Source organism: Spermophilus citellus, assembly GCF_964194105.1.
Source record: "Spermophilus citellus genome assembly, chromosome: 5".
Lineage (NCBI taxonomy): Eukaryota > Metazoa > Chordata > Mammalia > Rodentia > Sciuridae > Spermophilus > Spermophilus citellus.
Window position 1 is genome coordinate 98,102,324 of NC_138186.1, and position 14,449 is coordinate 98,116,772.

The 14,449-nt window shown below is 39.9% G+C and overlaps 1 protein-coding gene across 1 annotated transcript; it reads left to right on the forward strand.

Moving 5' to 3' along the window:
• Positions 1 to 3,404: 3,404 nt before the first annotated feature.
• Positions 3,405 to 10,324, forward strand: PNRC1 (proline rich nuclear receptor coactivator 1). Its single transcript, XM_081294309.1, has 2 exons — positions 3,405 to 4,132; positions 5,852 to 10,324. Exons 1-2 carry the CDS (start codon positions 3,593 to 3,595, stop codon positions 6,293 to 6,295), a joined length of 984 nt encoding a protein of 327 aa, XP_081150435.1. The 5' UTR covers positions 3,405 to 3,592; the 3' UTR covers positions 6,296 to 10,324.
• The last annotated feature ends 4,125 nt before the right edge of the window (positions 10,325 to 14,449 follow it).

A 14,449-nucleotide genomic window follows, 5' to 3' on the forward strand; every position in this document is an offset into this window, starting at 1 on the left:
CAACTCTCCAGAATCATAAAAAGTTCTGCAACTCCATGCTCTGAATATTTAAGGTAAAGGAGATGAAATAAAGATTATGATGACATTATTAAAAAATAAAAAGATAATGTTGAGTGTGGTGGAACACGCCCATAATTGTGGTGGTTTCAGAGGTTGAGGCAGGAGGATTGAACTCAAAGTCAGCCTCAGCAATACAGTGAGGCCCTAGGTAATTTAGTGAGAACTTGTCTCAAAACATAAAGCTGGACACAGTGACACATGCCTGTAATCCCAGCAGCTCAGGAGGCTGAGACAGGGGAATCATGAGTTCAAATCCAACCTCAGCAATGGTGAGGCACTAAGCAACTCAGTAGGACCCTGTCTCTAAATAAAATACAAAAAAGGGCTGGGGATCTGGTTCAATGGTCGAGTATCCCTGAGTTCAATCCACAGTACAAAACAAATATAAAAAGAGCTGTGGCTGTGGCTCAGTGGGTAAGCCTTTCTGGGTTTAATCCCTGATGCCAAAAAGAGGGGGGGGGGCTAGAAAAAGATATCACAGTCAATGGAGTACATAAAAAATAACAATAATGAGCCATATAAGAATTATACATGGGGGCAGGATTATAGGTGAGGGATAAAATATTTCAGATGGGCATGGCCCATGCTTGTAATCCCAGCTACTCAGGAGACTGAGGCAGGAGAACAGAAAATTAAAGGCCACGGACTGGGGTTGTAGCTCAGTGGTAGAACACTTGCCTCGCATGTGTGAAGCTCCAGGTTTGATCCTCAGCAGCATATATATATATATATATATATATATATATATATAGAGAGAGAGAGAGAGAGAGAGAGAGAGAGAGAGAGAGAGAGATATTGTGTCCATCTACAACTGAAAAAAAATTAAAAGTCCAAGGCAAGTTTCAACAATTTAGCAAGACTCTGAGCAACTCAGGCCCTGACTCAAAATAAAAAGGGTTGGGGATGTTGCTCAGTGGTTAAGCACCCCTGGGTTTAATCCCTGGTATCAAAAAAAAAAAAAAAAAAAGATGAAAAGATGGCTTCAAGAGCAGAGAGCTATATTTTACCTCTGCCTTCACTCTTTGGCCAGTTCCTCATCTGCAAAAGTTGAACCTGCACAGACTTTCTGTATCCCTTAGGAGAGTTTAAGAAATAACCATGTGGTAAAAAAATTACTGCAACTCCATAAAGATGTTAACTATAGGGAAAATGAAGACATTAATTTCAACCTATGGCAATAAAGCTTAATAAACATTTCATCACTATAAAATTTGTGATTAATGTAAAAAGTTGACTTGTGCACACTTGGCTTTTTAACACAAACTTTGTTATTTTAATTAAATGGTTCAAAGTGTGTTTATCATAAAAGTTTTGTGTTCAATGCTTAAATGCTAGGGAAATTATTGTTAAACATTTTGATTTCCTGGTTGTGTTCAATGTTAAAGGGATATTATTTCATGATTGGAAAGATTAATAATTTGAGAATTAAGCAAAATATAAATTGGATTACATGTTCTTTTCATGTAGGTATCCCTCAGACAGACATTGAATATCTAAGCAACAGTAGATATGTTGCCAAAAGCTTGGTCCTTGTGTCTGATGCCAATCCAATAATGAGGATACAGTTTTGATAAAAAGGAAAAAGAAGGTTTACTGCTTTGCTAAAAAAGGAGAAACACAGGAGACTCCTGTCCCAAAGGCTGTGATTCTGCCCATCAGCAGGAATAGGGGGGTTTTAAAGAGGTGTTTCAGAGAAAATGAGATTAGAGAGGAGAGATTAGGAAGGAGAAGATCAGGGCAATGATCAGGGAGGAGGAGGCTAGGGAAAAGAAGATCAGAGAGGAGAAGAACAGGAAGGAGTCGTTTGGGAAAAAGTAAAAAAACATGTAAGTTTCAAAGCCACAAGGAATATAGTCTAAGCATCAAGTGAACCCTGTTACAGGTGTTACAAGTAGAGGATTGGAAATAAAGTCAAGATGGTGGGGGAGCAGGAAAAGAGAATGATGATGGTCAAGGTAGAGAGAGGGAGAGAAAAAAGAAAATGTAAGTGTTGCAGATGCCAGTTAATAAAATCCAGCTGTAAATCATGATTAAATGTATTACAAGTTTTACATAAAGTTATTAGAAGGCATTATTCTAGATATTCAATCTGCCCAACTTTATTATCAATTATAGACACTAATCTTTTTTTTTTTTTTTTTAGGCACTAATCGTTTACCACCTGAAAGCTGAAAAACAGATTGAAAAAGAGCTTTGAAGATAAAGAAGTGTAACTTTATCATGGGTTTTTCTTTCTTTTTGTTGCAATGTTGGGGTCCAACCCAAGGCCTGGGAAATGCTGGGCAAGTACTCCACTGCTGGGCTACAGTTCCACCAGCCTTTGTTGTGGTCTTCTAATAATCTCCAATCTAGTATTACATCTATTATGGATGCTGTTGAAACGCAAGTCTTGCCAGAACTGCAGTTCAAAGTTCTGCCAAGTTACTGAATGAGCTTTGACAAGTCCTTTAGCCTCCGAGTCTCAGTTTCCTCTCCTGTAAAATGGGGATAAAATACAACACCTATTCATTAGGGTTGTTCTTTCAAATGAGATTTAAGAAACAGTTCTTGGGGTGTGTTTGATAACTGAAGGGCACAATTCTCTTGTGTGTTAGCGCTGTGGAGGAAAAAATGAAAGATTTCTCTCAACGCGCCGCTAGCAAAATAAACCGTATATTACAGAGCTGTTTCACTTTCTCCCTTTGAGATCCAAAGCCATTCTTTTGTTGCCTTTCAAGCGTCAGGCACAATGTTGTGATCCCAAAGTATCACAGTCCTTCAAGTATGAAAGCAGTAAAATATCCAAAGTCTATTTATGGAGAACTTTATATTAAGGAATCAGTTTAATCAACAAAACCTCCTTTAATTCTTATTTTGGTCACCAGCGCTAATAAGCAGCAAACGGAGTGAATGAAATTTTTAGTGTTCTTCTAAAAATTTTTTTTAATGATAATGCTCTTAATGTTGGGCTTGAAATAAAACGAATACTTGACAAGGTCAGTAGATGAGAAAGCACCAGTGGCCTTGATATTTTCTAATTCCTCCTTTGCCCTGTTCTGTCCCCCGTCCCCACCCCCACCCAAATCGCCCAGACCTCTTAGCACGACCGTCGCCTACCAGGGCGACGCGTGGAGAGGGGGAAAGGGGGGAGGTGGGGCCGAAACCTAACTTCATTGTTCGCGGTACCGACTCTACCCGAAAAAGCCCGTTGGCAGCGCCTGCGCACTGCGCGCTCTTTGTGCCGGGCTGCAGCAAGCGGCTTGTTTGTGTGTCTCTCTCCCAGAAGCTGTGGAGGCGGGGCCTGAGAGGCGTGGCCTGCCCCTTCGAATTCGGATTGGATTCCCGCAGGGAGGTAGGCGGGCACAAGGTGGAGCTTCCGATAACAACACTCGGAAGCCGGGCTGGGGCTATTTGTTGCTGCGCCGCCTCCGCCCGAGTCATAGTCCGCGCTCTTCTGTGGCTCTCTTAGCAGCAGCAGCCGCCGCCGCCGCCCTATGATCACTGCCTTCACTTCCTCTTTCTCTTCCTGCCGAGCTGCCTGCCTCCTAGCGCTATGACTGTCGTCTCTGTCCCGCAGCGGGAGCCGCTCGTCCTGGGCGGCCGTCTTGCCCCGCTTGGCTTTTCCACCCGCGGTTACTTCGGGGCCCTCCCGATGGTGACCGCGGCACCGCCGCCTTTACCTCGGATCCCAGACCCCCGGGCACTGCCTCCAACCCTCTTCCTCCCTCACTTTCTAGGGGGAGACGGCCCCTGTCTGACTCCCCAGCCTCGCGCTCCAGCAGCTCTGCCCAATGGTAGCCTGGTCGCTGCGGGAGGTACCCCGCGGGCAGCGCCAAAGAAGCGGCGAAAAAAAAAGGTGCGGGCCAGCCCGGCGGGGCAGCTACCCAGTCGCTTCCATCAGTACCAGCAGCACCGGCCGAACCTGGAGGGCGGCCAGAGCCCGGCGACTGGCCGGAGCGGAGCGCAGGAGGTCCCGGGCCAGGCCACCGTCTCGGTCCCGAATCCTGCAGCCGCAACCAGAACTGAGGAAGCGAGCCCAGTCCTCGGGCCGCTGCGGCCCGCGGTACCCGGCCAACCCCCGCTGAGAAAAGAGGTGAGGGCTGCGAAGCGGGTCTGGGGGGCCGTTGGGAGTTTCGGCCCAAGACGGCCACTGGCGGGCTCTCGGGCTTGGGGCTCGGCTGTGAGGGGGTCTGGAGGGTGGGGGCTGGGCGAGGGGCGGCTGTTTACTCGGGAGGGAAGTTTCCGTGACGCCCGCTTGGTTTTGCTGGGGGAAGAGGGGGAAGGGGAGGCATGCGCTGGCGCTGCCGATTGGCTCCCGGGAGTCAGCCAATGAGAGGAGCAGCTGCGCCCCAGCAACAGCCCGATTTAGTAGGCTGGCGGCGTTCCAGGGGGTTTCGGCGTTCCGAGCTCGCGCGGTGGTGGGGGAGGGCAGGGGCCCGCGGGAGGGCTGACGTCAGCGCGCGCTACGTGCCGAGCGCTCCGGCGCTCATGAAGGTGGCGGGGCGGAGTGGGGGTGGCCCGGGAAGGGGTGGGGCCGGCTTTGGGCTTCTACGGGCTCTAACGCCCTGCGTGGGCGCTGGACCCGGGCTGCAAGCGGCTCGATTTCGTTTGGCTGGCCCTTTGCCGAAGTGTGGGACTCCCAGTCCAATTGGGGCTTTGCTTACCGCGAGTCTGACTTACTACTTTGTGGGACTTTTAACGTTTCAAAGTTCGCAAGAATGGCATTAGTTCTTATCTTCTTGGAAGAGGTCAATTTTGTGGGCCACTCTTAATGTTGAACTGAGTTTATTGTTCAGCAGTTCCCATCGTGTACTATGCTGACATTGAGTAATGGCGGGTAGTTTTACTTGTTCAGAAGTTTTCACTAATATAGTTGAATGACGTTATGTTGACCAAGTGCCGTACAGTTTGATTTGGATAAAATATATGAAAATTCATACGGAATTAAATGTCTAAAGTGACTTATAATCTTAGCAAATTATAATTTCAATGAATCATAGTTACGTGGAAACCTGCTCTTGCCCTTGGTTGGACTGAGATTTGGAGTTCATCTAGCTTATCTAGCTTATGCCCTTGGAAAAAGTTGCTAACTTTAAATTATCTTCTCGGGTTTCAAGTTGTAAAATACCACGACTGAAAATATTAGCGATAATATAAAAGAGCCTTTTGTATTTCGTTTGCTGACCAGTAAGATTTCTTTCTTCTGAACGGATATTCAAACGCCCGGGTTTGTTGGGAGTTACTGACATGGAATGTGTTACATTGTACTCTCCTGCTTTGTTTTTGAGTGCTACTTACAAGTGTTGAAAGGACTGTAATCTAATTATACTTTTCCTTGACAATTTTTTATTTTAACCTTTTCCATCACAACTTCCTGGAAGGTCCACTTAAGTTAGGAAATTGATTTGATTGAATGAAACAAGTTCTTGAAATGGTTGTTAAATCAGAAGGAAAGAGGGGGCAGAAAGGAAACATTTTTTTTCCCTCTGACAAACATTTGGAAGAGAGCTATTACAGTTATAGCTAGATGGACCAGAGGTTAGTTTGGATTTTTTTAGTTAGACATTTTAGAACTTGCTGACGTTGCATACTGGTTACAGCGGTGATTAATTGCATAATTTTTAGTGGCAGACAATAAGGTGTATTTGGACATCCAACTGATAAGTGTAGCCAGTTTAAAAGTATATAATCAAAATAGTGAGCTGAAGACTAGGGGGGAAACATTTTAGAAGAAAATATGTAAAATATGTGAATTTTATAAATGATTTTTATTTTGAAACTCTATTCACTTTTGTGTTCCTTATCTTTGTAGGTTTTAAAATCAAAGATGGGAAAATCGGAGAAAATTGCCTTTCCCCACGGCCAGCTTGTTCATGGTATACACTTGTGTGAACAACCAAAGATAAACAGACAGAAAAGTAAATATCACTTGCCACTAACCAAGATCACCTCTGCAAAAAGGAATGAAAATAACTTTTGGCAGGATTCTGTTTCGCCTGATAGAATTCAGAAGCAGGAAAAAAAGCCTTTTAAAAATACTGAGAACATTAAAAATATGCATTTGAAGAAATCACCATTTCTAACTGAAGTGAGCCAAAAGGAAAATTATGCTGGGGCAAAGTTTAGTGATCCACCTTCTCCTAGTGTTCTTCCAAAGCCTCCTAGTCACTGGATGGGAAGCACTGTTGAAAATTCCAACCAAAACAGGGAGCTTATGGCAGTACACTTAAAAACGCTCCTCAAAGTTCAAACTTAGATTTCAGATTTCACTATGTGTGTAAAACAGTTTTCCCCAAATCTTTGGACTCTAAAAAATTGGTACAGAAATGGAAATTTGCCTTGTTGCAACCTATAGGTTCAAAAGATGAGCTTAAAAAGTTACATACAAACAGCTTGTATTATATTTTATATTTTGTAAATACTGTATACCATGTATTATGTGTATATTGTTCATACTTGAGAGGTACATTATAGTTTTGTTATGAAAGTTATGTATTTTGACCTGCCAATGTGGTAGGTGTTTTGTATATATACAGTGGAGAAATTTTAAGTGTGTGCTCTAAGGCACATGGAAGACTGATTTATTTGCACAAGGTACTGAGATTTTTTTTTTTTTCCAAGAAACAGCTCTCAAATCTCAAGTGAAGATCCAAATGTGAAGTTTACTAATGCACTACTGAAGTTTAAATCTGTTGCACAATCATTGTAAACATGGGTTTTGTCTGTTTTCCCAAAATTGATTTCTGCCTTCTGATCTGTAATTACTGGAAAACTATTCCCATTTTTGCCAAACTTAATTTCTGAGTTTTGGTACATAAGCCATTATTCAAATTTAAAATGACTCTAATTTTAATGCCAACAAAATTGGTTGTAATCAAATTTCAAAGTAACAATAATAATAATTTGGCCCCCCCCTTTTAAACTAGTCTTGGTTCTTTATGTGTGACTGTTAATGTTTGTGTGAGATTATTTTGTGGTTGGATTTTGACTTTCCTCTTTGACTTTATGCTCATCCTACAAAATTTTAGAATTTAATAGTAATTTAAGACTTCTACCTCTGAGGAAGATTTACCCATCTACACATCTCACTAGAGGAAATGAGTATGTTAGTAAGTATATAACTTAGAATATATTTTTATGTGTGAATTTTTTTTTTTTTTTTTTTTTTTTTGTATTGGAGAGTTTACCTGGGGATACTTTACCACTTTACCCCATCCCTTCTCCCCTTTTTAAAAAAGTTTTGAGATAGCAGGGTCCTAAGCAACAAAGTGAGACTGAGTTGTTGAGGATAGTTTCAAATTTGCAATCCTCCCTCATACTCATGAGTCTGAAATTATAGGTATGTGAGAGGTTTTATAAAGTACCATTCTACTTAATTGCAATGTTTTTCAGCGAAAGTGATATGATTGGCTTACTAGATTTTGGATTTTTTTTTTTTTAAAGAGAGAGGAGAGAGAATTTTTTTTTTAATATTTATTTTTTAGTTCTTGGCGGACACAACATCTTTGTTGGTATGTGGTGCTAAGGATCGAACCCGGGCCGCACGCATGCCAGGCGAGCGCGCTACCGCTTGAGCCACATCCCCAGCCCCTGGATTGGTTTTTTGAACCAAAATAAGTATTGATGTTAAGATTATTAGATGGAGAAAAATCTAAATCCTAAAGCTTGCTTGAGGATAAATACGGCTGTGCTTGTACTTTGTCAAAAGTAGAGACATGGAACCTTGTTTCCAATAGTGTTTGTGAGTGCATGTGTGTATATTTCCAACTGAGAAATTCGAAAAATGCGACTCTCCCTTATGGGTTTTAGTTAATCTCAACAAAAAGGAAGTTTTTCTAAGTGGGTAGTAATTAAACATGAAAAGGAAAAAAAGGAGCTAAAAGGGTACATGAAAGCCTCAGCAATAGTAAGGCACTAAGCAACTCACTGAGACCCTGTCTCTAAATAAAATACAAAAAAGAAATAGGGCTGCGGATGTAGCTCAGTGGTTGAGTTACCCCTGAGTTCAATCCCAGGTAACAGGAAAAAAAAGTACATGGTTCCTGAAAAATGGTATAGATGAGGAAAGTGTTTCTTGGGAGGGAAGAGATTTCTGGCTGCATAAAGGGTGGAGGTAGTAGTATAGGCATAACTTTAGAATAACTTCGTAAGCAGTGCTGGGAGGGTATGATAACTCTTAGGCTGTCACCACAGAATCTGAGAAATAGCCATAGATCTGTATCACAACCTAGCACATGTGTCATTTGCCACTGGCTGTAACATTTTATATGCAGAGAGATTAGCTATACACAAAATTACATATACCTGGCTTTTAAAAATGCACTTAGAGAAACAGGTGATTAAAGTAATGAAAATAGTGAACCTGGTAATAAGGCTTCCTGAAAGCAATAAGTTAACACTTGATTAAAATTTTGAAAAGAATGGCTTAAGGTTGCTGACTAAGATACTTTAAGATAAAGTATTAAAATAGGTCTTAAACTTTGAGCAAAATCAGTTGAGTTGCACTGTAGATATATATTCAGTGACAATATATTAGTGAATTTAAAAGTTAAATAGCTTTTGGTGTAAAATGCTCTATAGTGGCCCATTATTTTCAGGCACTTGGATTTTTCTCTTGATAGAATGAATGCCTTAACATTTCTTCCCTTGTTTTTGCAATTTGTTTGGTTTTGTGGGTATGTAAAGTGAAGGATGTGTCGCCAGCTTCAGAACTAAATTTAAATTAGTGTCTCCAGTAAAGGGGCTCAATTGCAATGAAGTGAAAAGTTTATATGAGAATAAAAATTGTTAAATTCAGGGGCACGTAGGTATAGAAAAAATAGCAGTATGGTTAGTACTTTAATGAAGTTTCTAGATATTTATAATTTTATACTGAATTTATTCAAATCATTGATTTAGTGGTATTATGGAAAGAGCTTTTTATTTGCATTAATTTTGGTACCAAGCATTGTTAAGTATCTCCTTGTAGGTAAAGGAAAAGGTAGTAAAAGATCAAAGTATATTCTTAAAAGGAGTAGTTCTTTACAAGGTACTTCTTAATGCAAATTTTAGGTTGTTTTATATAGTTTATAAATGAAAACAGTATTCAGGTTTTGGGCATGGTAATTTGTAACCCTTTGCTTCCCTTTATTTGAATGTGAAGCTAGCATGTTGTATAATTATGGAATTTGAGTTGAATCCCATCATTCCATGCTTGAGGAAAATAATTTGAATTTTGTCTAGTACTTGACTTCAAACTACCTTTTAAAAGTCAGTTCTTTCTCTTATCTTTACCTCTTTGTTGAAAAGACTGAGCTCAATTTGTAATGTTGAGAGGGAAGAAAACAAAGACACCCATCCCAGTGTTTCTGCCTCTTAGCACCAGGGCCCAGAATGGACCTGGGAAAGAGGGCACAGCTGGTATAAACTTGGTTAGAGGGTAGAATGAGTACTGTGCATTGCTCTGGCTACAGTGGATTGGCTAGGTTCTTTGATGTCCAGTCACCTCCAGCAAGTTCTCATGTAAAAACATAAAAGTGTTTTTAGATGTCTGAAAGAAGATCTTGGGCCATCATAGCTCAAAGCCACCCACCCCTGCCTTATTCCTAATTATTCCAGAAGTAGTGCTGGAGAGAAGCCTAATTAAGTGGTTTGACTTTACCAAGAGGGGGAGCTGATTTTGTAACTAAGAGAGCTAAAAGGTGACAAGGGAAGACAAATTTTGTAGACTTCTAAGCATTAGGGCCCAGGAGAGAAAGGGAAAGGAAACTGAGAGCTGAAATTCTGCTCACAGATAAAAGTTGTCCTTAAATAGGTGGAAAAGTTTTTTTCTTTTGTGGTGGTGGGGTTCAAATGCAGGGCCTTGACCCTGCTAGGCATGTGATCTAACACTGGCTTTGTCCTCAGCCCTGGAAACTTAGAAGTTTAGATCATAGTTAGAAAATTCTTTAAACTTTTAGTCACCAATTTTACCTTTTTCTAATGACATTATAAGAACTAATGGGTTGGTTTGGGTGAATTGACATTTCCCAAATATCTGAAAATGACACATTCACAGGTTTAATAATTTTTGCACTTGATTATAGAGTTCTTGCAGTTTGGATAATAAACTGCCTTAACCATCCCTTCCCCTTGTTTGCCATTTGTCCAGCAGAATGTCTGCAATTTAGTGTGAGGATTTATTAAGTATGTTCAGGAAATGAAAGGATAAATAAAAGTGAAAGTTCACTGCAGGTAGTGTAGGGAGAAAAAAGTGACTAAAATACTGCATTTTTCTCTCCTACAACTACAAATACCTTAGGAAGTAGTGATTAATTCTGGTAACTAGGAATTTTCTCTTTGGGAATCTGACCCCTTAAAAATAGTATTGAGTTGGGCCTTAAAATAGTCAATAATGAAATAAAACCTAACAAGATTAGCATAAAAGAAAGGAATTCATTACTACTATGCCAGCATTGCAGAAGACACTTAAAAGAATTTTACACATAGAAGATTCAAGACAAACAAGATATCTTGCATAAGAATAAATTAATTAGAAGTGTGGATGAATATGTAACAATTAGGATAGAACAAACGTTAAATGTAAATCAAAATGACAAAAAATAGCACATTTTCTATAATAACGCTGAATATTAAAAGAAAAAAGTCAATAGTATTTGACACAGAAGAGGAAAATATAGAGGTAAAAGTGAGTAGATAATATTAAAAAGATGTAGAATGTCCAGCAGCTCAAGTAGAGAAAAATTAAGTGTCTTTGAAAGGTATATTGGGGTAAGAACACAGGCCCTTGAACGACTTTTTTTTTTTTTTTTTTTTTTTAAGAGGGAGGGAGGGAGGGAGAGAGAAAGAATTTTAATACTTATTTTTTAGTTTTTGGCGGACACAACATCTTTGTATGTGGTGAACCCGGGCCACACACATGCCAGGCGAGCGTGCTACCGCTTGAGCCACATCCCCAGCCCTTGAACAACATGTTGAAGAGCTTCAGCTTTATTATGTAAGCATGGCAGAATCATCAGATTTGAGGAAAGGAATGAGATTCTTCAAAAACAAAATTGTTATGAAAAGGTGGGAAAGGGAACAAAACAGGAAGACCACTTGAACATAAAAGAGAAAAGGGCATTTAGAACATTGTCAGAGGGAATGTAAAGACAGCTTGTTTTGGAGCATTGGAATGAAGGGTGAGGAAAGAAGCCTTTTTAGGTCTAGTGACTAGACAAATTACCAAGTAGGGAACTGGGCCGGCAGATTGGAATTATACAGGAAGATAATTTTGATTTGGTTTGTTGAACTTTTTGGATGTCCTGTAGGTAGTGCACGTGGAAAGGCATAGCAAATAGAAGATAGGTCAGACCTAGAGATACAGCTTAGGTAAATAGTGCACAGAAACAATAATCATAACATTAAAATGGAACTGAAATATGTCTTCCCATATCCTATTTTCTCTCATAAGGCTTAATGTGTTTCCTGGTACTCTTCATCCTTTTCGCTTCCTGTGGCAACTTCAACTATGGTAGTCAATTAGTTGTTGAATTGGAATGTATTATGAAACAGTTTTACACAGGGATTGGTTCTTTACCTACCTGTAAAAGTGACTATTAATAGACCTAATTTAAGTTTTAAATTTGATACCAACTACCTGTTGGTGAAAAGGAGCAACAATGTCACCTTCCTTTTCTGTAGTCAAAGATAACATTTTATTTATTTATTTTTTTTAAAGAGAGAGGAAGAGAGAGAGGATTTTTTTAATATTTATTTTAAACAACATCTTTGTATGTGGTGCTGAGGATCCAACCCAGGCCGCATGCCAGGCGACCGCGCTAACCGCTTGAGCCACATCCCCAGCCCCCAAAGATAACATTTTAAACCACCAACCCAGTATGCCTTGCTGAGGTTTTTTTTTAGGTACTGGAGATTGAGCTACATCCCTGCTGGGTTCAATGCCTGGGACACTCTTCCCCACTCCCTCCAAAAAAAAGTGGTGAAGCAGGTATTCTCGGTCATAAACTTAGTGACATCCACTCCTTCATCTTCCATGCTAAGGCTGGTGCTGCCCTCAGTGATGACTTTTGTCAGGCTCATTTTCTGTTCTGACAGTGAATTTAGGTACAGCAATAGGACGGTGACATTATGGCCTCCAAAGAGTAGGAGCCCCTGGACCACCAGCCCCAGTAATATCTTTTTTTGTTTTTGTTTTTGGTACCCTGGGGATTGAATCCAGGGGTGCTTAACAACTAAGCCACATTCCCAGACCTTTTTATTTTTTATTTTGAGACTGGGTGTCACTAAGTTGCTGAGGCTGCCCTTGAATTTGCAATCCTCCTGCCTCTTGAGTTGTTGGGATTATAGGCCTGCATCACCATGCCTGGCTCCCAGTGAGATCATGAGAGGAAAAGAGAGGCCTCTCTGCTGCTGTGGAATCCCTGCCTTAACTCAGTCATCAAACACACTGAGAACCACCGTCCCCTCCTCCCAGTTTCCATCTCAGATCTTCTGAATAAGGGAAGGGATTAGGGAATCTACTCTTTTAGGTACCATCAATAAAGTCCACTGCACCCATCTCCCTGTGCTCCCCCGAAAAGAGTCGGGGATGATCTGCTTGTTGAACCTAACCCCTTTTCCTTAAATCTCTTGGATTAAATAGTCTGGAATTAATCTTGACAGTTTTCAAATTGTTACTTTTCATATCTTTGTAATTATCTTGAGGTTCTAAATTAAATATACTAAAATGTATCTAAGTAATATTCCCAACACCCAGGAATTGTATTGGCCAAATTTAAGTTGGAATTAAAAATACCCCAGGGCTGGGGTTGTGGCTCAATGGTAGAGAGCTCGCCTACCATGCTCGAGGCACTGGGTTTGATCCTCAGCACCACATAATTGTAAAATAAAGATATTGTGTCCACATAAAAAAAAAACCCAATACAATTTAGCATTTACAAAAGGTGTACATTTACTGAGGGTTCACTGTTAATATTTAGAATTATTTTCCCAAGCAGAGTTTATAATAATGTGTCTAGAACTGGCTACACAAATTTAGAATTCATTAGAGGACTAGTTTTTCATAGATTATGTGGCATTAATTATAGTTTTTGAATTAAGTAATGGTAGAAATGGACAAATGGGAGAACTGGTAGCATCTACATGGGTAATTTTTTAAAATTAGATGCACATTTGTAAAAGAAGCCACTATGTGAGTGTGGCTTTCTGGTTATAAAGGTACCGGGAGTGGTTCTTGAGTTACAGTGGTTCCACTTAACCATTTTCAACTTTACAATGGTGTGAAAATGATTTGTAGTCTATAAAGACTAGATTTGGAGTTTTGAAATTTGATCTTGGGCTAGTGATAGTAGTAAGATGCTTGTGATGCTAGGCATTGATAGTGAGCCACAGCTTCCAGTCAGCCAACAGATCTTGAGGGGAAACAACTAAGGCTGTTCACATATTTGGTAGGTTACCTATGTTAAATGCATTTTCAACGTACAATGGGTTTGTCATGACATCCCCATCACTATCGAGAAGCATCTGTGGATACTGATCACATTCCTCATAGCTGGTTTTATATATATATAGTTTCTCATAATTATGGAGTAATGCTCTAAAATTAGAGCTTGTTAATCTGACTAGTTGTCAAGTCTGAATTATAGCTGTACTCCTGACAGGCTAAAATCTTGGAAAAGGATAGCAGTTACAACACATTTTCCTTTTTTTTTTTTTTTTAAGCAAAATAAGCTAAATGTTTTTTTTTTCTTTTTCATTTCAAACTTTTTATTTAAATAACAAGCTGTTTTTTTCCTTTTAATAAACATTTTGATGCTTTTTGGTTATTTCTAGCATGCAAATGTTTAAATTAAACCCCCAATTTTCTAACAGTAAAGATCTTTATAAACAGGAAGATTTTTATTATGATACTTTTTACCTGGCAACATGGAATAATAGAGGGCTTTGATTCAAAACCTTTGATAGAGTACAACTGGGGGGATTTTTCTGATATAAAACAAAGGCTCACAATCATCCCTTCCAAAGTTGAACAGAATTAACCTTATTTTTCAAATAAACAGACATTTACTACTCTCAAATTTTAGAAGGGACTGATATCAAAGATAGGATATCAATCTTTGATAGGCCAATCTTCCAAGGCTTTAGAGTTGTTATGCATTTATGCCAGTTTACTTAACCCCATGTATACTTCTTTTTTTTTTTTTAAAGAGAGAGAGAGGAGAGAGAGAGAATTTTTAATATTTATTTATTTTTTTAGTTCTCGGCAGACACAACATCTTTGTTGGTATGTGGTGCTGAGGATCGAACCTGGGCCGCACGCATGCCAGGCGAGCGCACTACCGCTTGAGCCACATCCCCAGCCTCCCCCCCCCATGTATACTTCTTAAATTCCTGTAATCGTTTGATGTCTTGAGACCAAATCTTGAATTTC

Bases quoted from the DNA above. Each gene is read 5' to 3' on its own strand.
- PNRC1 (XM_081294309.1), top strand. From the start codon at position 3,593: ATGACTGTCGTCTCTGTCCCGCAGCGGGAGCCGCTCGTCCTGGGCGGC. The intron at 4,133-5,851 runs GTGAGGGCTGCG...TTATCTTTGTAG, and splicing joins AACCCCCGCTGAGAAAAGAG to GTTTTAAAATCAAAGATGGG.